This window comes from Poecilia formosa, unplaced genomic scaffold (assembly GCF_000485575.1).
Source record: "Poecilia formosa unplaced genomic scaffold, Poecilia_formosa-5.1.2 Scaffold52, whole genome shotgun sequence".
Taxonomy (NCBI): Eukaryota; Metazoa; Chordata; class Actinopteri; order Cyprinodontiformes; family Poeciliidae; genus Poecilia; species Poecilia formosa.
Window position 1 is genome coordinate 2720632 of NW_006799991.1, and position 23569 is coordinate 2744200.

At 38.4% G+C, this 23569-nt stretch overlaps 2 protein-coding genes across 4 annotated transcripts; both read left to right on the plus strand.

Annotated features, from left to right (window-relative positions):
- Positions 1–988: 988 nt before the first annotated feature.
- aldh7a1 (aldehyde dehydrogenase 7 family, member A1) lies at positions 989–4501 on the plus strand. Of its 2 annotated transcripts, XM_007552793.2 has the most exons (3): positions 989–1291; positions 2258–2290; positions 2397–4501. In XM_007552793.2, exon 3 carries the CDS (start codon positions 2402–2404, stop codon positions 4028–4030), a length of 1629 nt encoding a protein of 542 aa, XP_007552855.1. In that variant the 5' UTR covers positions 989–1291; positions 2258–2290; positions 2397–2401; the 3' UTR covers positions 4031–4501. The 2 variants fall into 2 exon arrangements, with proteins under 2 accessions (XP_007552855.1, XP_007552854.1); XM_007552792.2 differs by lacking the exon at positions 2258–2290.
- Positions 4502–5536: 1035 nt separating this feature from the next.
- LOC103138554 (guanine nucleotide-binding protein subunit beta-4) lies at positions 5537–23363 on the plus strand. 2 transcript variants are annotated; one of them, XM_016671838.1, is made up of 12 exons: positions 5537–5694; positions 11218–11301; positions 16228–16403; positions 16523–16561; positions 18536–18642; positions 19136–19150; positions 20456–20519; positions 20852–21014; positions 21200–21266; positions 21485–21686; positions 21834–22050; positions 22928–23363. In XM_016671838.1, the coding sequence occupies exons 3-12, from the start codon at positions 16347–16349 to the stop codon at positions 23032–23034; spliced, it is 1038 nt and encodes a 345-aa protein (XP_016527324.1). In that variant the 5' UTR covers positions 5537–5694; positions 11218–11301; positions 16228–16346; the 3' UTR covers positions 23035–23363. The 2 variants fall into 2 exon arrangements, with proteins under 2 accessions (XP_016527324.1, XP_007552857.1); XM_007552795.2 differs by lacking the exons at positions 5537–5694; positions 19136–19150 and having other exon boundaries at positions 11056–11301.
- Positions 23364–23569: the final 206 nt, after the last annotated feature.

The following is a 23569-nucleotide window of genomic DNA, read 5'->3' on the forward strand; positions in this document are numbered from 1 at the left end:
TGTTGGAGCAGGGACACATGTCAAATTTGCAGGACAGTAGCTCTTGAGAACTTTATATGGAGAATCATGGTTCAGTGCATAAAATGCAACTCTACTTTAAATGTTGTGACAACCATAACAACAGAGTAAGGAGTAGGAATATTGTAAAAGACTGCTTGGAAACAAACAAATAGTTTACATTAGCCAAAAGCATTCATTATCTGTATTTATTTAATAGTGATTTTTTTGTTTACAACATAAACAATAAGACTTCCTGATATACAACCCTAATGCCAACACATCTAATCAAACTATTTTGTTTTTATATGTACAGTAAAATCAAATAAGATTATAATCTCTTAGATTTCAGTGTTGTATAGGTCACCAGTTATTTAAATGTACATTCCATGGCTTATAAATAAAACAAAACAGATTTTATTATACTGCTATGTTTAGTGCAACGTTTCTCCTAATTATTTGTCAAAACAAATTAAATTAATGGTTTATGCTGGGAAAGTAATATTATTTTGATAAAAACAAGACGAGTGACAGATAAACTAACTTTATGTGTATTTTTAACAAACAGTTCGGGTTACTAATGAACGAAATGACAGTGAGAACATTTAAATTAGGTGTTCAAATTATTGAAAAGAGGACTTTAACGTTATCTCCGTAATAGGGTTTATCATTCCAAGTCAATAACGGCGAAACAATATGTTATAGCTGATGCTTTTATCACATAGATAAATGGATGCTTCGGAAAGCACACTTCCATTCATTTCCTTTTAGCAACTATGGTTAGTCGTATGATCGAAACATAAACAAGGCTGCAAACACAACATAGTGTGTCCAAATGATATTGTAGTCCTGATATATTTAAACCAGAGACTATAAATACAAAAAACAACGCATATTTAGTCTTCCATTGAGCTGAGCGTTAGCGCATCTAGCTAACTGTAAGCCTAGCTAATGCTAGTGCGAGACGCATCAACTTGTTCTAAAGTTTAGCTCCATTTCAATCAAAAGCTTTTACTTACCGCCTCCATACACTCCACCACTCATTGTGCAAAGTGTCTTAACGAACGATATTTCAAAATCGAAGCTACTGGACTAGAAATAAATCCTTCAATGTTCAATCACAACAAAAGCTATCTGCTAGCATGTAGCATCGATCGCTCTGACAAAGCAGGCGCCACTGTGCGTCGGACCAGCCGTCCAATCAGAATTCAGCACAACCGTGGTGCTTCCGTTAAGAGACTGTGAGTACTTCCCTGTTCTGGAGTGGACGTGGCCTAGTCGACTTCATATCAACGTGAGTAAAAAGCTAATAACAAACAACATTAACTTGATTTTTAGGGAATAAGTCGATGTGCAAATGTTTCATGTGCAGGACTTGTGGCAATACAGCGAAGTTAGAGTTTGTTAACCTGGAGACCTTTGAGTCCACGCTATACTATGAACTCGCCTCATGGCGCATAAGCATCAAGTCAACAACACACGTTGGAGTGTAAGACGCACAAATTGCAGCGTTATCTTGCAGTTAAAGGTTGCAGTTAAGAGGTAACTCCTTCACTTGTTCAATAGCATAAATGTCTTCGTGTCAAAGACTACATTTGTTGTAGTCTTGGTACATGTTGGATTAGGTTGAGTAATTAACCATAAAAAAACAGGTACGGTTCTATAACCCCGTAAGAGGTTTCTGACAAAGAAAGAGGAATTTTGCAAATATGATCATGCAAACTCTTAAATAAAAATGTTTAAAACTATCATGTTCTAAAAAATGTGTCACTTTGCTGCACAAGTGGTATAAAAGTAGTAAAATTAATTACATTACATTAATTTTAATGTACTTTTAAACCAGCATAGCATCTTTAGACATATGATATAAGTGGAAAATATACTGACAATATACAAACATTATTGCACTTGAGTCTTAGGAAAGTCTGGTTTCCAATGGAAGTTAGATCTGCACAATTTACTGCACAGCAGTAACATTGTATCTGCAGAGAAAGTGTGTAATTTTAGTGGATTTCTCATCCTTTGCTTTCCAATAATATTCGGCTTGTTTGATGGATTTTTACTGTCATTTATTCACCTGATCTAGATTTTGGTGACTGATATTTTAATGCTTCACAAGATTTGTGAGATTGTTGTAATAATGGAAAAAGAGTTTTAAAATAAAATGTTGCTACTTGTAATTTTATTGTGACATGGCAAACATTGTCTGATGCTTTTTTAAAAAATATGTATAAATTTTAACCTTAACTTTCAATTTTAGGATTTCAGAGGCATAGGTTTTCTTTTGGATGTTGTGAGTTAAATCATAACCTTATACATTGATTGTTTTCATAGATGATTTACTTCTGAATGCCATCTGACATGTTAAATTAATTTTTAACTCTGATCTTGTTTTTCAGCATCCATGCAGCGCTGCTTCACTCTGACCCTTGCCCGGCACAGCAGGCTACTTTTAAGAAATAAATTTGCATCTGTTCGCTGCCACCAGTCAGCAGCCATGTCGAGTCTCCTCATCAACCAACCCCAATATTCGTGGCTAAAGGAGCTGGGTTTGTCTGAGGACAACCTGGGTGTTTATAATGGGAGCTGGGGAGGCAGCGGGGAAGTGGTCACGTCCTACTGCCCTGCCAACAATGAGCCTATAGCCAGAGTTACTCAGGCTACTATGGCAGAGTATGAAGCAACTGTTCAGAAGGCGAGGGAGGCCTGGAAGGTGTGGGCAGATATTCCTGCTCCAAAAAGAGGGGAGATTGTCAGACAGATAGGGGATGCATTAAGAAAGAAAATCACAACTCTTGGAAGTTTAGTTTCTCTGGAGATGGGTAAGATCTTTGTTGAAGGAGTGGGAGAAGTTCAAGAGTACGTTGACGTCTGTGATTACGCTGTCGGTCTGTCAAGAATGATCGGTGGGCCCATCCTTCCCTCTGAAAGACCCGGACATGCTCTTCTGGAGCAGTGGAACCCTGTCGGGCTCGTCGGCATAATCACCGCCTTTAACTTCCCTGTGGCTGTTTACGGCTGGAACAATGCTATTGCGATGACCTGTGGCAACGTCTGCCTTTGGAAAGGTGCCCCAACCACCCCTCTCACCAGTGTCGCAGTTACCAAAATAGTGGCTGAGGTGCTAGAACAAAACAATCTGCCTGGAGCCATCTGCTCATTGACCTGTGGTGGCGCAGATATTGGTACTGCCATGGCAAAGGATGAACGTGTGGATCTCCTGTCGTTCACTGGCAGTACCCACGTTGGCAAGCTTGTGGCCATGATGGTGCAGGAAAGGTTTGGACGCAAGCTGTTGGAGCTCGGTGGGAACAACGCCATTATTGTGTTTGAGGATGCAGACCTGAACCTTGTGGTTCCCTCTGCGGTCTTTGCTTCTGTAGGAACTGCTGGCCAACGTTGCACCACAACCAGGAGGCTGATGCTCCATGAGAGCATCCATGACACGGTGGTTGAGAGGATATCTAAGGCCTACAAACAAGTTCGGATTGGAGACCCTTGGGACCCAAAAACTCTCTATGGCCCTCTGCATACCAAACAAGCTGTGGAGCAGTATCTGGCTGCCATTGAGCAGGCCAAGCAGCAGGGGGGTACCGTTGTTTGTGGTGGAAAAGTGATGGATCGTCCTGGAAACTATGTGGAACCCACTATCATTACAGGTCTGCCTCATGACTCACCCATTGTCCACACCGAAACCTTCGTCCCCATCTTGTATGTCCTGAAGTTCAAGACGGAAGAAGAGGCCTTTGCCTGGAACAACGAGGTCAAGCAGGGTCTGTCGAGCAGCATCTTCACCAAAGATATGGGCAGAGTTTTCCGCTGGATGGGGCCTAAAGGGTCTGACTGTGGCATTGTGAATGTCAACATTCCTACAAGCGGAGCCGAGATCGGAGGAGCGTTTGGTGGTGAGAAGCACACTGGTGGTGGAAGAGAATCAGGCAGTGATTCCTGGAAGCAGTACATGAGGCGCTCAACGTGCACAATAAACTACAGCAAGGATCTTCCTCTGGCTCAGGGCATCAAGTTTGAGTAAGCCGTCAAGTTAATTTTAGTAACACTAAATTTATGTCGTTTTCACGGTAACTACTGTGAAACAATTGTCTTTGAATTTAGAAAAGTCTGTGTACATTAACCAAAACTTCAGAATAATTTTAGAGCAGTATTTAGCTGTGAATTATGATACTAATTTTGGAGAAGAAATAAATTTTGATAATTTGTCAGTTAAAGGTCAAACGCTGTTCTCAGAAAGTGTTCATGTGCACTTTTTCTACAAGCACTTAAATGTCACCCTGGTAACTGAATGACTGTATCAGATTCTTTATACTGTAAACAAAAAAACTGAAAAATCAACTATTATGGAAGAATAATGTCTGGACCTTAAAGAGCTTGTGATTGGTTAATGAACGTAGTGAACAAAAAACTTGCTGTTTGGTCTATGTACAATATACGATGCATTAAAAAAAGCTATTGAAAAAAACCTTAATAAAAAAAGTTTGGGATGTAAATGTGGTTTCTGTGCTTCTTTTAAGTTTTAAAATGACATCAAACTAAAAACTAGCATTGGCGTGGCCTTGTTTAACTATGCTTCAATTTATTTCTTAGTATTAAGTGTCATTCAGTAGTGAAACTTGCATCTGTTGAAGTCTTATTATAGTAGAGAGGAAATAATTTGCTTTATATTGAAATTAGGTTTACAGTTTAAACCTTTGTTCTACAATTACCTGCAAAATTGCCCCAAAAACCTTTCTTAAGGAACACTTTGCTGCAAACCATAGACATTTTAGACTCTGCTTTTTTTCTGAGGTTGGTTAGCAGAAATATAGTCTTTCCTTTATTATTTTTACCCCATAAATAGATTTTTAACACACTCCTAAAGGTACTACATGTTCAGAATACAAGTAGTACTTGCATCCTGAGCAAGGTCCTACTTGGTGCTTCTCTCCACCTGAGGTGCAGGAGAGAAGTACATTTACAATGTACTTTTTAAATTCCCATTTAGGTGGCATATTACAATGTGACACCTGTTGCAGCCAAAGATGTGTACTACCAGAGGCAAACCAAGTTAAAATCTGTCTTGTGTCCCAATGGGAAATCTGCAATGCAGACTGAAACGGGACCAATATCAGTCACAGTTATTGACTGATTTCAATAATTAAATCAAAAGGAAATAATTTACATATAGCTGGTCTATATGTAAACCTTTATAGCTGACATAAAAGTGAAATTCAGTTCAAAGTACATTCAATGATTTTGCTTTGGATTATAGCATTTGGTACATTTTGCTTGTGATCATGAACGTTTTGTAATCTTAAAGATAAAAAATCATAATGTTAATTTAGCAAGATGGCTGTACTAAGTTTTTTGGAAGAAATATACTTAAGTCCGTATTTGTGAGGTAATATTACATAGAACTGATGAAATCAGCTCTGTCTCTTTAATAAAAATACTACTCCAGCTCCACTCCCTCATGCCCCACTTCCCACCCCCAGTTTGCTCACCCTCCCACTCAGCTGCTCTCCACTCATACTCCAGCTCTGCTTTTACTCTCCATTTATTTATGACCTCTCCCAGCAGCATCCACTCCACTCACAGCTGAAAAGAAGAAGCGAAACCACAGCACTGTGTGCGACTCACAGTCCATGTCATTCAGGACATATGCAGTCCACTTCCTCTGCGTCTCATCTTCTCTGCAAAAAGGTAGAAAAGCCTCAACTATTTTTGAAATATCTTGGTTTTCTTTTCTGCACAGTAGCAGTGTGAATGACATTTTAGTCATCTCGTCTGTACTGCCACAGCTTCGAAAAATACATTTTTCTAAAATATGCTGTCGTAAAACCATTGAATTAAAACTGAGACGTGTTGAGCTTAAACAATTGCCAATATGAGCTCTAGTTGTTATAGGAAAGATTGTCCAATTACTTGATTTATCCGGTGTGAAGGCTTGTGTTTGGCTTTCAGGTAGTTAAGAGGTAATACGCTGATTTTATCCCATGTCCACAACCTGTGGTGCACCAAAATGTCAAGCAAAAATAATTATGAGTTCATGGTCATAAATTAATGATCATCTCATAGTGGTGCAGCAGTGATGGGAGGCATTTGAAAATGGTGGCATTAGCACACCAGGGTTGTTCCTAACTTCCTCTAATTTTTCCCCCTCTGTGCGCAAGTTGTAAAATTCACTTTTTTGGAAACAGACCCTCTTATGCTTTGTGTTGGCTGTTGACCTGTGATTTTTACAGAAGCATCTGGGATTCCCCTTGCATGAAATAATCTCACTTCTTCACTTTGTTCATTTCCTCTGCAGCTTCTTGTACAAAAAAAAAAAAATTCCATCTTCGCTTCACTGACTCCTTCCAAGTTGTAACATGAGGCATTTTAGAAGAAACACTGGGAAGTTGTAATGGATTTTATTTGTGAAAAAATATTTTTCCTGTGTGTTAAAAAAAAAGTCTTAATCACAAGGGCTAATTTTCTTTCATAAATATACACTCAAGCTTCATCAACTTGAGGCCTAAAAGTACTTGAAAAAAGCTGACTTTATTTGTGAAACAAGGAGGTTTGCTTCTATGACCCTCCCATACACAATCAAATTATAGAAGAACTAAACCTATAGTCTTCGTAGAATAGTTTGTACTTTATTTTGTTTTTAATTTATTCAACCAATCTCCCTTCAAGAGTCTCAATTTGGACAGAGAAAGCACATTGTACATTTTTATTTTCAATGAGATATAGTTAAAGGTTTGATAGTCAGCAAATACAGTTGTGGAGCTGTCATCTTCCATTTTCCTCATGACGGATAAAATGAAGAGAAGACTGGTGTAGAAACCTCAGCAAGGCACGCATATTTTAAGACACTTTGCACACTTCAAGAGGACCCTTTCTTCAATAATCCATAATGCATAGCAGCTCCGGCTCTCCCTGGTGTTTCTCCCACCTTCTTGACGTCACTTGCCATTTATGATGGTAACTCTGGCAACGGCCATCCTCCCCAAGAGATGTCTGGTGGATAAGACGGCCCAGAAAACGCCTTTTAAGGTTCTACTCTTGCTCCACCTTTTAATTGTCCTTGATACACTGGAAGTATTACATGAAGGCGGTCAGATAGTGTCACCACAAGTGGAGAAAAAAATGACATGCAGATAAAAACGTGCGTTGAAGATGTTCTCCTATTTCTATTTGATTTGGTCAAGTATGAACTGCGGTCACCTTTGAAAATTCACAATTCCTAAGATATTTGGTAATGGTTTGCTCTGAAGATCAGTGACAGCAGAAACATGCTTTCCTTTGTGGTGAAATGTTAATGTGTTTTATATGTTAGATCAATACCTGGGTTTTAGAAGTTATTCAAGTAAATACGTAATTAGTAAATCAAATGAAAATTATATGCCTATTCATGTGAACAACCAAACCCTAAATTCCCTTTTAACTTGCAAACCTGTTCATGAACAAAACAACTATCAATGCATTCTAATTTGCAAAAGTTTCTTTTTTTTTTTTTTTGCATTTATGCAAAGTAGCATCTAACAAACAGTGGAATACTGCAGAAACCTGTTGACCACTTTGGGAGGAACTTATCATGAGAAAAACAACATGAGATGTTTCCAGTGAACCGTATAAAAACAACCATCATATTCAAATAATGTCATTTTATCCACAGCACTGTTACTCTGTGTGTTGCTGAGTTCTGCTACTTGCTAAATTTGCATCCATGCAAATAAATTGTCTCACATGCAAGCCACATTACAAACGGGTTACTGTATACAATGCCCGTCATGGGTTCCACTGTGCTATTAATAGCCTTCAAGACGTATTTGCTTTTCCTTTTTTTTCAGACACAAGGCTATTGATGTGCTATTTTTATATTGTCAATTTGCCCTACCTCCTTTCCTTTCGGTTGCCAAGCAATAGAACAGGGAACCTGATTGGCCAGTGAGAGGCTTTTGCTGACTGTGACACTCGACTGGCTGATGAAATTCACTCTTATTCTGCTTACTGGACTCTGAGAGCACAAGACTTGGTGTCTTATTTTGTAGTGTATTTTTTTTTTAAATATTCAAGGTAGTGCAAAAACTAAATAGTTATTCTCCATTTACTAGTTTTCGCCAGTGATGCTTGCAAGGAGAAGAACCACATAATCCAAGCTGCATTAATAATAACCCCATTCTAACATAATCTTCTGCTATCATGTTAATTCTAATCCTCTTAATCTGTTTAGGGGTAAATTGGTGGGACACACCTAAACCACCGCTGTGTAAGTGAATTCAAATAGACTTAATCTGACCCCATGCATCTCCCAAAGGAAACCAAGGCCTGGTGAAACTTTCATCCTCCCTCAATTGATTATGGCTCGTGCAGAGATTTGGAAAAGCCTATCCCACTGCTCCTTTTCATAGGCCCTATAAAAAATTCATCCCGTCCTAATGGAGAGAGAGAGATGGAGAGAGATCCTTTTGAATGAGCCTGCTGCAGGCTAAGCACGCAGCGGCACAGCTGTCTCCTGGCACCATGCAAAATTAGACATTTGCATGTTTTCGATGTTATCCTAACTTATTAATGACATTAGGTATTGGTTTTTATTCTTTTGTAACCACCAGAATATCTACACGTGGATGAAGAAGACTTTTAAGGTTTTTCTTGTACATTGCAGATTAGGTAAAATCTTTAGGTTGCATTTTATGCAAGTCTAAGGCTTATTTTATACAAGACAAATGAGTCAGAAGGTTGGTGACAGTTTTATGTTTAAATCTTTGTCTAAGCTACATATGAGGTCTGGCTTATATGAGTTTAAGCTACATCTTATTTAATTCTTTATTTTTGCATTTCAGATGTCTTGCTAAACTATTGTTTAAATTTTACACAAAATATAAATCTAAAAGCTTCTTCTGCTGAAGACTGTATTTAAAGAGGGTGACACATATATCAAACCCGAAAAAATATTATCCATAAAATATCATCCAAGGCAGTGGCTTGGATGATATCCAAACACGGTTCTGCCACCGTGTTTGGATAATACGGTGGCAGAACATGAGAAAATGCAAAGATTTAAATGTTTCGTGACCTGAGCAGACACAATGAGGAAGTGTCATATTCATGGAATAACTAGAAGTCTATCAATAGACAGAAGGTGGAGATGGTAAACAGCAGAGGGGAAAAAGTCCTGGACTGATCTTCCATCTGCAGGATTATAACTGCAACCATTGTTTTAAATAACAGATATTAGCTGCAGTAATAAAAATGGAAGTTACCTAGTGGGGCACCACTGTTTCTTGCTTGGTAGTGTTTGTCTTGACAAATGTTCAATGACATTATAAAAACTCCAGGGTGACAAAAAGAATTTGGTGCAAAAACATGTAATTGGGCAGAATTTTAATATTGATTTGATTATTATTATTATTGTCGTCGTCTTTAAGGGTGACCATTATCAAAGGTTCAGTATAAGATGTACTCACTCTATTGCTACTATGATTACCCAATAGGTAAAGTATCTCAATTTTAAGACACTTCCTGTGAAATCAATCACATTTTCTATTTGTTTTGCTCTTCTTTTTCCCAGATTAAGGCTAAATGTTCACATGCTTTTGATAACATCACACAAAGTGTAAGGCCATTGATCAGGATTGTTTTGAGAACCTTCATTTTTGTTTGTCCACAAGCATTTAGTATCATGTTTTTAATCAAATTCTTCCTTCAAAAGTCTTCCCTTCTACTCACCAATCATTTTGAGCCAAGTTGGCATAAAAACGAAATGGTCAGTATGTTGTATTAACATGGTTTTGAAGTCAGAGCCTATCCATTACATCGTTCCAGTTAACACCTGTGGGACAAAGTGAGGGGGAAAAAAAATCCATCACTTGGCAATTAAAAAGAGAAGTTATAGTCTGAGGTCAAACAAGCAGAACCACTCTACTGGTAAAAATGTATAACAATTTGACATGATACAAGAAGAAAACACCATTTATACATTTTTGTAGTTTCAAATATGCACAGCAAATTATTGGTGGTTATTTATTACCCTCTTCATTGGATGGTTCAATTTGTTATTTCACTTACAGATTAATTTCTTGCAGCTCAAATATTTTGTACCTGTCTAGACCAGAAATGATTTAAAGTAATTTCCTGTTTCTTATGGGGTACTGAAAATGTGTTTACCCAATTAGTATTTAGCAGCAGGAGGTCACTTAGATTCAAATTCTAGAGTCAACTTAAATAGGGATTAGACGCAACCTATTGCAAAAAAGCCATAATACTAACTTATGACAAAATTACTCAAGTTATTTGTGAGATTTGAGTCTTTTGTGACTGTCTCGATATTTAATGAAAATACTTAACTACCAAGAAAAATAAACATATGAACAGCAGTTTAACTCTGGCTACAAAATTATTTGTTTACAGCCATGAAAGTGGAGTAGAAAGGGTGAAGGTAAAATAGTAGTATCATTTGTTAAACTGCAGAATTGACCTGGAGCCACTCTATTCTTCTGCCTTGTGTGACGTCACTGACTCAAGTCAGCATAAAAAGCAGAATTTGCAGTGATTTCTTTCATGCCCTGTTTAAAAAACTTCTCATTTTGTGAAATTCGGCAGTGAAAATTTATGTTTCATTACCCAGTTGTGGTCTTACTGTGTGTGATGTGATCAGTTACAGAAAAAAATACACAAATGTAATATTTTAAAAAAATAATGTGCTGCATTTATAAGGATTTGTTTTCGTATTTATGAATAAATAAACCATAAGTGTTGCAACATTACAACTGCTCCTACTTGAATTACTACTTTTTATTTTAAAAAAGCTTTAGAGTTCTATTTGTTTCCTGTATCCCACTCGGTTCCTTTTTGTAGAGGGGCTGGCAGACTGTACCATTTTAGTGGGAGGGGACACAAACACTTTCAGACATTTTCCACGTATGCTTAACAAGAAAAAACATTCGAATCAAAAGCCTGTCTTCATTACTGACGTAAATATACATAGATTTAAAGGTAGAACAATTTTTAATTCTGATTTTGTGATTAAATAAATTAAAATATGACGCATGTAAGCTAGCGTGCACCCCTCAGTGTAGACTGTTGCCATGTTCCCACTTTCATGGGTGTGGTGATTAGCCTGCTTGGTGAAAATTTCAGTCAAATCCGATCCGAGTGGGTGCTCCCTTCTGACCCCTAAAGCGGATTAAATTGTGTGGAAATTAACGCGGCTCCTTTCCACGGTCTCCCCCCTCCCAGCTGAGGCCATGGTTGTCGTGTGAAAACATATCGGTGCGACTCGGACCGAAGGAACGGGACTGAGCCAGAACGCCTCTTTTTCAGGTGAGGACGTGCAGTCTCGTCTTTGGTATTTTGGTTGTCTGTGTGTATGCGTGTGTGTGTGTGTGTGTGTTTTAAGGCTATTTCCTGTTTTTGCTCGGAGCGGGTTTATTTTTGTTTTTGCAGCCTCGGCGGAGTCCAGAATTGTCCAGAACCATGAAATGTCCCTGACGGCAGCGGTTGTGGCAGTTGAAATAACTGCTCCCAGTCTTTTTAATGGCTCAATTCTGTGTTTTCCCCTCCTTGAAGCTTTCCATTGCCTACAAAATCCTCAGCTATCCAAACGCGGCCTTTTCGCCTGTAGGGCGGAAACTACGAGCAAGAAAACTGTCGCTAGTTTTTTATTTGTTTATTTATTTTTACTTGTAATTTACGGTTTTGTTTCCAGTTTTTCCCACACTACTTTAAGTTTTCTTGCTGCACAGTCCTCTACGTAGCTTTTCCCCTGTTTCTTAGTAATTAATATACAGTCCGCCTTCCTATCAATATCAACTGGTGGTGTGACAGGGGCCCTGCCTCCTGCTCCACAGACGCATCTCCACTACATCAGCCTGTAAAAACAACACACTTTATTTGTCGCACAATCTCTTAACATGATTTAACTACGTTTTTGTCTGTGGTTGGGAGTCGGTGTTTGTCTGAAACTGTGAAGTAACACAGTGAATCATGTCATCAATCTCCTGGTTTCATCATGTCATCAACAAGTGGTAACTAGTTTTGGTGGGTCTAGTATCGAAAAAAAGCCGAATATGTCAAATTTCAAATCTCCTGTTTGACAACAGGTTCTGTTTAACTGCAAACGATTTATGTAAGGAACATTAAAAAAAAAAGATAAGCGGTGGGGAAAAAGTAGTTAAAAAAAAAAGATTAAATCATGAGTAGAAATGAAACAAAAAAATAACCAAAGTTTTCAATAATTTTAGATTAGTTAAGTTTGCTTTCTGGAGTGTTTATCAAATGCTCTGATTAGTTTTCACACACAAAAAGTGCTTAAATGTTCTGCGTTTTTATTGATTTCAGGTGGTAAACAAAATGAATGAATTACAAAATTAACCCTGTTGATGCTACTCAAGTATATGTCTTAACCTTTTATGTGATTTTTATTGATGTCAGAAGCGTCCATCCATGTATAAGCTATTGTTGATGCTTACATAGCTCCATAACTGGCAAATGTTTTGATTTTGATTTTTCTACAAACCGGGGGAAAATTTTAGGATTCTTTTTTTTTTTAGCCAACTGACAGGCAGTGTTCAGCATCTTGCTTTGGCTTCCCTTGCGTCTAATAAAATTATACTCTTCAGTTGTGTCTAATTTTTATTAGATTCAAGTCTAATATAGATTAAACTTTTATATTTTTGTATAAATTTTTACAAGGCAGTTTAGGTTCCATTAAATTATACAGACTTTGTTTAAACCAAGGTCTGAAAAAAATTAGCTTTTGTGATATTAAAACCTTTGATATAACTTCAGTGGTATTAGTCTCTCTTTTTTTTTTTACAATTAAGAATAAATTAGGGTTTTAAATTAGACTTGTGGTTCTTTAAATTAATATGACCTCGGGTGGTTTAGAAGCCAAACATTGATGTTTGGCATCTAAATATTGTTAAGCTCTTGCAGTGGAAACTATAATTGTAAAAGTAATTGACTGGCCACTATCACAGTTATTAATAATATGTGTTGATGTATGGTATCATCCATAGGTGCTTCAATAATTAATCACTGTTATGATGGAAATATAGTGGAACAAACAGGAGAAACACAATATCAAATACTGTATTTTTGGTCACTGAGTGATATATTAAAACATTTAGAGTGAAGTTCTGTTGTTGTCTAATGTAACTGGATTAAAATGTTTATATAAAGTAAGCAAATTGGCCATAAAATCCAGTCTCTGATGTTGTTATAATTACAGTTTGGACAAACGCTAAAAGTCAGTGAAATTCCAGTAAATATTGACACTTTACATTTAAATGACATTAACTGGTTGACCAGAACGAAGATGATTAATTTTCACGTTACTGGAATCTTGATATCACTTCCTCCATTCTCCAGATGCTTTGTCAGTAGGAACAAGTTCACACCTGGCGGAGACACCCCTTTGATTCTTTAACTCGTGTTATGACATACCAAAATGTACCTGCTTTACTTCTCAGTAAGTGGGAGATGTTTAAAATGTAAGATACTGGTGGAAGATAAAGTCGGGGGAAAAACAAGCCTCTTCTTATTATCTTAAGAAAATGATAAGAAAAGGTTGAGTCATGGATAATCTGAATTACGTATTTGAACCTGTTTTTTATGGTAAAATGCCTTAGGATGACATTTGTTGTGACTTGACAAAATATGAATAAGCTGAATTTGAAAGGGAAAAGTGGCTGAGCAAATTCAGTTTTGTTTTTTGCTCACTTAGCCTCTGTTTCTTTAACCAGAACTTTTGGTCAGTTGCGTATGGGAAATTTGTTCATCAAGAACCAAACTATTATTGCAAATGTGATTTACACTTGTTTCCATCTGTACAGACAAAATATGCATTATTTTTACTTCCTCTATTTTTGTTGAGGGTTTTTATTATACTATGGGAAACTATTTACATTCCCTTTATCCCTTTTTTATCTCCGTCCTTGTTTATCTTTGTTTTTCCTGTATCACCATCGTCCCTTGACTACTCTTTGCATATCCTTAAGCATTAGAGCGACAGATGCAGGAAGTAACTCAAATCTGAAAAATGGGTACTCCCTAATTAAGTTGTAATGCATACAGGAATAAAACTGAGAAAATAGACGGAATGTAAAAAAGAGACAGAAGTATATGTAATCAGAGACAAAAGGGTGAAAAAAGAAAATGATACTTAAATTAACTAAAAACATGTAGGACATGTTAAAAAAAAGAGCGAAATTCCATGTTAAAATGGGTTTGCTAGATGTACGGGAAAAAACAGAGAGGGAAGTAAAGGAATACATAATTTTCATTTAGTATATTCCATATTGGGGTTATTATACATTTTTGCATAAATGTCTACAATCAAGGCAGCTTAGGGCTTAGGTTTCTTTAAAGATGTTCGTTCTTTTATAAAAGAATCGAGAATACCCACCTCAGGGTTTCCCTCACTGTATTATAAGCCTGGCGGGCCATTGGGCTTTATTTGTGCCCCCACCAGGCTAAGCATCACGTAGTTATTTTAGTTTTTTGTTTTTAATGATTTCCTCTTTTTAAGATTTTATACTTGGTATTTAGGCATTAATCTTCCAGTCTTCCAATAATGCATACGTGATATTTTCAAATTTCCTGTCAACTTTAAAAAGATTTTAACTGAAAAACATGGCAGCCGGCTGGATGAATGACTGCCTTCGTACCTCAAGCACAGGGCTTAGCAAGTTTTCTGGGGTAAACCTATATCCTTAACTTTACTTATCTAATCTTTGTTTAATTTTAGGGGAAATTCTCTGTGATCAGCTTTGTTACACCACTTCTGAGTGAACTCCTGGAAATAAAGTGGAATAAAAACAGGAACGACAACATCCTGAATCAAGAAATATAGCCGCCAAACTTTTTTTGACAGTACAATAGTACAAGATTTGTTTGTGCCTTTGCCTTTCTCGTGTTCTTCCCTCTTTTTATTATGTAGAGCTATTATTGTTAAGGAAACTACAACTTAAAACTTTCTAGGATAATTCATCTGACGGCTCTTCTCAAAATAACAGCCTCCTTCCCGTTTTGGTTTCTGATTGAGCAGTAGTTTCTTCATGATGTGAACAAGTCCTTTCATGTAGTTTTAGAAATCAGAGCATGTGTTGCCTAAAGTCCCCCTCCACCACCACAACCAGCACCATCTCATTTTAACCTTTACTGTTATGTTACTCATTGCAGTATTGTTTAACAAAAGCGCTTTCTAAACCCATTATGAGCACAAGCAGCCCTGTGTGACGCCTCGGCCTATGGAGGCATATAGCATAACAGATGGATGGCTGTTTTAGAGCAGAGATGCCTCTGATTCAGGCTGATGCTGAGCTCCTCCTCGGATGCGTCAGAGTGACGTTGTCATGGGCAGCTGAATGCATTGCAATGCCTCAGCACAGGCTTAAATAAATGAGCTCACAATGAGCAGTCCATTGAATCCATCTTGTCAGCTGAGAGGCGCAACAGGCTAAATCGGTGGATTTTAGACATTTTAAAAATGGCTTATCTGGACTAATTTTTGAAGAATTATGAAAGTATTCACAATTATGCCATTCTATAATGAGCGAGTGTTTCAGTGTGGACATATGCAGGCCTGTGTCGGCCCTAGTAGTTAAATTATTGAATATGGATCTAAAAATTTAATCCCAGTACGTTGGATTTGCGGACTGCAGTAGAACGGGGTGGAAAATCAGCAGCCCACGGGGTCGGGGAAGTGCAAACATGTCAGAGGAATCTCTGAGTGCTTTGTGACCCACATTCAGACTCCCCAAGGTAAAGGAAGTGGCAACTTGCACGTGCATAAATACACAAGCAAGCGTTTGCAAATGAATGCTTAATCTGTGACACACTTAGATGTGCTCACATAATGTACTCTCGCTCTCAAATTGTTTCTGTTGTACATATTGTCTAATAAGCCGTCCAGATCGGCCCACACGATGCGCAGACACTCGTTCGGAGCTCGCAGGCACAGCGGTGGGCCGTGCCAGCAGCGCGATGCGACGACACAAAAGGCCGATTGAGCGAGGAAAGGTCAGGGCCCAGTTCAGATGGCCTTTTGAACCAGAGTGAGGGTGTTTGAAGAGACAGACCACCCTCCAAGCTGCCACCCAGCCCCTGAAATCCCCCTGGTGGGCCTGGATGGCAGCATTGTGCCCTCGCAGCTCTCCCCAACCAAAACAGGAAACCTCTGTTTGTGCTGCTATTCTTTTTCCGTATACCTGTTGAACTTGCATTATTTCTGTCTCTGTGTTGCAGGTGTCAGCTGGTCAAGTGTTTCGTGTGTGTGAGTGTGTGTGCGCGAGCAGGCTCGTGTATTTTCTCAACCCAGCCAGTATTCACAGAGGAGTGTGTCCTGAACGCATCTCACAGGGACAATGAGTGAGCTCGAACAGTTGCGGCAGGAAGCCGAGCAACTACGTAACCAAATCCGGGTAAAACAACTTAAAAAAATAAAAATTAAAAAACTTTTGGAAATGACTTGCACAGCTTCAGCTGAAACCATTACTCATGAAACTCTTGAATTTCCTTCATTCTTGATTTCTCCTTGTAGGATGCCAGGAAAGCCTGCAGTGATTCCACTCTGTCACAGGTGAGGGACCTACTTGCACAAAAACCACTTTGTTTATTTATTTTTTGTTGTTTTTCATTTTAGGGCTGTTTTTTGAGACGATGTGTAATTTGGTCAACCAATGTTTCTTACTGAAGCAAGCTGCGTACAGGGTCTGCAACAATGCATAGAAAAATAGATTTCCTTCCCTACAAATGAAGATGAGCTAATTCTAAGAGGTTTGTTCTGGTGACAGGTGTGGCAAGGCTGTAAATGTTACAATTTTCTAACAATTTACTGCAGTAAAAGTCTGATTCCATTTAAATACACTAAAAGTGAGCATTAAGCATTACTCTTCGTGGAACTCTGTAAAAACTGGAGACTACTACTCAATCTGGAAAAATGTGGTATCAGTGCATCCGTACTGACAAAATATTTGCCACTTAATCTACTGTGAATTGCTAAAATATTAAATGTATTACAATTAATGTTAAAATGTATATTAGAGCTGACCAATGTTGGAGTCAAATGAGTGACGGTGCATAGGGTGGCACTGAAAAACTGCAAGGAAAAAAGCCTAAAAACACACAGTCAAAAAGACAGTGGAACGACACAGAAATGATAATGAAAATGTTTTGGTATAGATGTAAAAAAAATAAATAAATAAAAAAAATAAGAATTTTTAAGCACAATTTAAAAGTGATACACATGTGTGCAAATTGTAGCCAGGATGCTCAACATAGGAAATTATGGCTTATTTTATTCAGTCAGACCTAAAACATGCATAATATGTCTGATTTGTATACTAAACTACATTTTGTGAACAAACTCTGTGAAAGAATTGCCTCTTGAGCCTTTGTTTTCAAATAATGCTATGATTAGACTCTGTGTCCAATGTATTGTTACAGTTTGCAGGCGTAACGGCTTAAAGTAATGCAATACTTATGAAAGATTGCTTTGCTGAAATGGATGATTTATCATTGGTGATCAGAGAAATATCACAATTGAAATTCTGTTTTTCATAATTAAGGAACCACTTTGGTCTGGAGCTCTTTATTTTACCTGGATGTGGTTTTACTCTGGGCATAACTGTGTATTTGTACAAAACACCGAAGACTTCTCCAGCCACGTTTCTTTGACATCCACTTTCACTTCTAGAGTGCGACACTGATCGTCTCCCCCAAGATCAAAATCTCTGAGTAGTGAAAGATCGTATCAGTTTTTTAACATGGTAACTCTCTTCATTGTAGGCTGCTGAGCTTTATTTTCATTTTTGACACAAAACATCATGCACATGCCCCTCTGGTATGTCCTCCACATTTGGGTATGTTATAAATAATCATGGTCGGAACAATTGGAACCACATTGAGGTCATTTTTATTTGACGTGTATCTAGCAGCTTTTTTATTTTTTATTTGCTGGTTTGTCTTGCTGTTAAACACATTTTGCGCTCTTTAAAGATCGTTTTAATAAGTATTCAGCAATATGTTATGATTTAATTCTGATCAAATGCATAAAAAGATCAAAACTGGATATTTTTACTTTTAAACCCTGGATCAGGGAGTAGACCGTGTTTAAGGGTCAAACAAGTACTACGAGTTGCCTGCAAATGAAGCTGTTTTACTTTACTAGTTTTTATGGCAATTCGTTGAAGAAAACCTCCTTAAGGGAACGAGCCGCTTCAGGCTGAATGTTGGACTGGCCCAGTCAAAGTCCATATCGAAATCCAATTAAGTCAGTTAAGTATCTGGTGTTCAGATACTAACTTCACAGCAATGCATTAATTTGCATGTATTTTATTCATTCTAATTGAATATTTGAAGTTTGTGGTTTTACCATTTAGACTTCGCTGTACATAAATAAAAGTCCAGGAAATCCTGATATAAATGTTTTCTTGCTTTTTTTTTTTTTTTTTTTAAGTATCATCCTGTTTTTGCTACCTCAGCTTGAGTCCAGTTCTGGCATCGGTCTTTCCCTCCAGTGTAACCAGTGACCCGTCTTCCTGTGTTTATGCAGATCACAGCTGGTCTGGACTCGGTGGGCCGGATACAGATGCGGACGCGACGTACTCTCAGGGGACACCTGGCCAAAATCTATGCAATGCACTGGGGGAGTGAATCCAGGTGAGGATTCTCTTTTTCATTTGTAGAAATTTATGTTAATCGGGTTCTCTGTTTGTTTCGTTTTTGCAAGAGTTGTGTATTTAGAACATTTGATTTAAAAGCTGTGATTTGGCTGTGTTTAGATTTTTGCCTTTGCAGTATTTACGTCCGCCATTTGCTGCCTTAATTTGTTCAATCGGCTCCAGTGCAATCTGTCTACAGTCAGTTCCAAAGTCCAGCCAAAGTAAGAAAAAGAACAAAAAATATTAGTTCATCTTCAATCTATGTTTATGATCCTGCAGCATTGAATACTTCAGCTGCTGTAGAAGTACCAATGAAAAGTTCTGGTTCAAGTACTTTGTATTGCAGCATAACTTTAAAGTACAAATCAAAAATAAACTTTTTTTTTTTTTTTTTTTTTTTTTTAATTGGTGGTAATAAAATATTTTCCTTTTGTTCTATTGTGTGTTTGTGTCACTCTTTCTTTCTCCATCAATGCAATGCAATGTGGCAGTGACGACAGTCCCAGGTCTGGGGCTGTACAACAATCAGTTCCACCCGTTCTCCCACTCCCCTCTCTACTAATATGACTAATATTCCCATAATCCCCTTTTACTATCACTTTAACAAGACACCAGCACTGTTTTACCTCTTTGCTATGAGCACAGTAGCGACATTTGGCATAAAACGCTTACCTTATTACAGATGCAGTTTCTAAGATCTCAGTTTTTACTGCCGTTTTCTTGCAAATCTAACATTGCAAGATTCTGTTGTCTACAAATGTTCATTAAACTAGATCTTATAAACTCCTTTTTTTTTTTTAACAATTTGCTGCAAATATGCACACTGAGAGGCACCAAGAATTAACAAGTTAGGATTTTAGTTCACATTAAGTATGCATGCAGTGCACTAATCTTGAGGCATAGAAAGTATTTTTTTGTTTCCGCAAGCTGCATATACTAATTTGATCTGGATCAAAATTACACAAGTATATATATTTTTCCAACTAAAAAAGGAAGGTAAAAAAAAAGGCCTTTGCCTCATGAAAAAAAAAAAATTACAATAATGTCAATCGGCAAGACATGCACAACTAGTGATTTTGATCCATTTGTTGTAGGTGTTTGACATGAAGCAAATCTTTACAGCTGTGAGACTAGTTCTGGCGTTTCTTAATGAATCCACCAAGTCTCATTAACGTAATTCAGCGTGATATTTTTATGCTTTTGAAAGATGCAGTGGTGTTTAATGGCACACTTGGACTTGTGTAAAGGCCTGATGTCTGTGGCTGCTCCTTAAGACGTGTGTTCGGTTGAAGGTGTGAGCGTGCATAGGCGTGCCGAGCACCTTCTACGTGACCCCCCCCACTTCCCCCCAGAGACCAGTATTTGTTTTGTATACAGCCACTGACATTTGAGGACTACAGCTCTCCTCTTGATTGTACTGCAGCACCATCAAACCACTTCCTTTACCTGGAGAGGTGGAAACACCCCATCAGGATGAGAGGGAGGGGTTCCAGCTGTTCCTGCATCTGTGCCATCTAGAACCCCCCTGCCCCCACCTCACTACTCAAATTTTCCTCCCAGCTTAAGTAAACCACAGTTTTGGCTTTTGCATTAGTGAAGGTTTGAATATTACTTGGGTTGGGACATGCAGAGGAGTAAGAGATTGGTGACGCTAAATGCTTTTTAACCTCCAGGCTGACGATCCAGCACAGCAGTGTTTAAGGTGGCTGCCACTCATTGCTTATAATAAACAAGGTGCATGTAGCTTAGATTGTGCTTGATAATGTGGATATGAGTGGCGTGTCATGCTCATGTGCTTCACCTGCCTCCAGGTTACTGGTCAGTGCCTCGCAAGATGGAAAGCTGATCATCTGGGACAGCTACACAACAAACAAGGTGTGTAGGATTAATAATGGCTGACAGTTGAAATTATTTACACTAAAATCTGAAGTGTCTTGTGATGATTTGTTGCAATAAGTGTGTTTTAGTCATAGTAAGTTAATTAGAAGCAACGTAGTGAAATTATACAAGTGCAACAAAACCTGATTTTCATTTACCGTCGATGAAGCTGCTACATCATTTAGAAAGCAGATTTAGTGATCTAGGTTGTGGTGGTGGTGTTGCAATGAGTGCGAAGCAGTTTGTATAACAGACACAAGCCTTTCTTTGGACCCTAAGTTTTGTATGAAATGTGCAGTTTTCTGTCGCTCACTCTTGTTTGAATTTAGATGCATGCTATCCCACTGCGTTCTTCATGGGTGATGACGTGCGCCTACGCCCCCTCTGGGAACTATGTGGCCTGCGGAGGCCTGGACAACATCTGCTCTATATACAGTCTGAAGACCCGTGAGGGCAACGTGCGGGTCACCCGAGAGCTACCTGGACACACAGGTAAGGGGGATTTCTTTATTTATTTTTTTATTTTATTTTATTTTTTATTTTTTTCCACTTGGCCACACTTTGTATTGTCCCCCCTGGTTACAATGGCAGTAAAACTTATTTTACATTGAGTTTTCAGGGCAGAATATTAGGAAAAATGAGTTCTGTTCTAATATAGGTTCTCTGCTTATGTTCAGGTTATTTGTCTTGTTGTCGCTTCTTGGACGACACCCAGATATTAACGAGCTCCGGAGACACCACCTGGTGAGCAGACCCCACACTCAAAACACTGCAGCCCATTGAGTGCTGACAGAGGATACTTCACGATTTACATTTTTAAACCACTGTACTCTGTACATGTATTTAGTGCTGGTATATTTTGGTTTCATTGGGTTTGTCTCTTTCAGAGTAAAACAAAAAACACTGTTTGGGTCACTAATAGAACTTTTTTTTTTACTCTTTTTTTTTTTTCTGTTTTAAAGTGCATTATGGGACATAGAGACGGGCCAGCAGGCCACCTCCTTCACCGGCCACACAGGCGACGTGATGAGCCTGTCTCTTAGCCCTGACTTCCGGACTTTTGTGTCCGGCGCCTGTGACGCCACCTCCAAGCTGTGGGACATCCGTGACGGGATGTGCAGGCAGTCTTTCACCGGCCACGTGTCTGACATCAACGCCGTCTGCGTGAGTTCTGTAACTTTAGCCACAGACGAACAAACTCAAGTTTGGAGGATCGCACTTTCTGTTGGACAAAAGAACCCCAAACCTTTAACTGTTCACTGTCTGAACAGTAAAAGGTTTAGCAGTTGTTTCTACTTTTTCTTTCTGCAGTTTTTCCCCAACGGTAATGCGTTCGGCACAGGCTCGGACGACGCCACCTGCAGGCTTTTTGACCTACGTGCCGACCAGGAGCTGATGACCTACAGCCACGACAACATCATCTGCGGCATCACCTCTGTGGCCTTCTCCAAGAGCGGCCGTCTGCTGTTAGCCGGCTACGACGACTTCAACTGCAACGTGTGGGACACTCTGAAAGGGGACCGAGCAGGTATGAGACAAATGACCAGGCTTCAGCTCCCACCATGTAATGTCGAGCAAAATCTGTCGTTAATTGTAAATGCGTTTCTTTTTAGGTAACCAGGGAAAAGTTTTTGTTTCTGCTCTTATTTCACCCTATGTATCTGGCGAAATACGAAGCAAGAATTCAGTTTGAAAAAAAAAAAAAGAGCTCTATAAGTTGGCAGTAACTTAAAATCAAATCTGTGAGAAAGAGAAAATGATTTAAAGTCTGTTATGTGATTTTTTTTTTTTATTTATTTTGAATTCCAAACTGGATTCCAAAGACTTTATTGGTCAGCTGTCTGCGCTTTGAATTGACATGCACTGTATTCTGTTTATGGATCACTGACTGAAAAAGTATTTTTAATGTGGAACAAAGGTAAAAGCAGTATATTGCAAAAAAGTTCAGTTCACCGCAAGGAAACACATCCAAAAACTTAAGTTAAAGACGGACATATCTTGGAGAAACTTCCAGAAACTGGAGTCCATAATATCTATAAGCAGCCTCTATTTTTTCTGGTACGTTACAATTTTTCTGTTATTTCTGTAAACTTATTGCTGTTGCTATACTTTGTTTGATTAATATGTTTGACTGCATTAGCCGTGTAGAGCCACATAATATGTACTCAACTCGTTGAAATGGACTTTATTTAGGGAAATCTGTAAAAGAAGCTTTTTCCTTCCACTTCAGTTTCGCTTTACTTTGTGTTGATCAGTCACATAAAATCCCAGTAATACACTTTGTTTCCAACTTCAGTGTGATGAAAACAAACAGTGCTTAGGAAGCATGAAAACCCTTGCGAACCTCTGTACGTACAGATTGTGTAACCGGCCTGCGGCTCTGCATCGTCTTCCTTATCCTGCAGGCGTCCTCGCCGGCCACGACAATCGTGTGAGCTGCTTAGGAGTGACCTCTGACGGCATGGCCGTGGCCACCGGATCCTGGGACAGTTTCCTCCGGATCTGGAACTAAACTCAGCGTCTCGCCTGATGTACTCGATCACTGCCCGTCACCTTGGGTCTGCAGCCCCCCGACTCACCCGCTGGGCTGGACTTGAGGGAGTGCATTTCTGAAGCCCTTCTCACTCCTCCAAGCTGAAGACTTTCTCAACCTTTTTCAGTTTTTTTTTTTTTTTCCCTCAGCAGAGCTGTCACAAAGCCACAAAAACCTCTTTATAAAAAGTCGTCAAATTGAAACCATGAAATTATTTCTAATGGAAATAACTGAAAGATAATTTTGATTTCCTCTTTTTCTTTTTAAGGGCATTAAAGTGCATTTGTGGCCACGAGTACAAAACAAAATTAGTATCAGTGTGTAATATGTAAATGTATATATAAAGGCAGTATATATGTATAGCATTATGTGTGTATATATGCATCATATATGCATATATAATGTGTGTATGTATATATTTTTGTAGTTCATTTGCCTATCGAGGTATTTTTGTTGCTTTTCCTCTTTTGTTTTACGATAAATAGACATAACCGCAGAATGCCAGAAATATTAT

Coding starts and splice junctions, on each gene's coding strand:
- LOC103138554 (XM_016671838.1), top strand. CDS start 16,347: ATGAGTGAGCTCGAACAGTTGCGGCAGGAAGCCGAGCAACTACGTAAC. Junction 20,520..20,851: donor ACAGCTACACAACAAACAAG/GTGTGTAGGATT, acceptor GTTTGAATTTAG/ATGCATGCTATCCCACTGCG. Junction 22,051..22,927: donor TCTGAAAGGGGACCGAGCAG/GTATGAGACAAA, acceptor CTTATCCTGCAG/GCGTCCTCGCCGGCCACGAC.
- aldh7a1 (XM_007552793.2), top strand. CDS start 2,402: ATGCAGCGCTGCTTCACTCTGACCCTTGCCCGGCACAGCAGGCTACTT.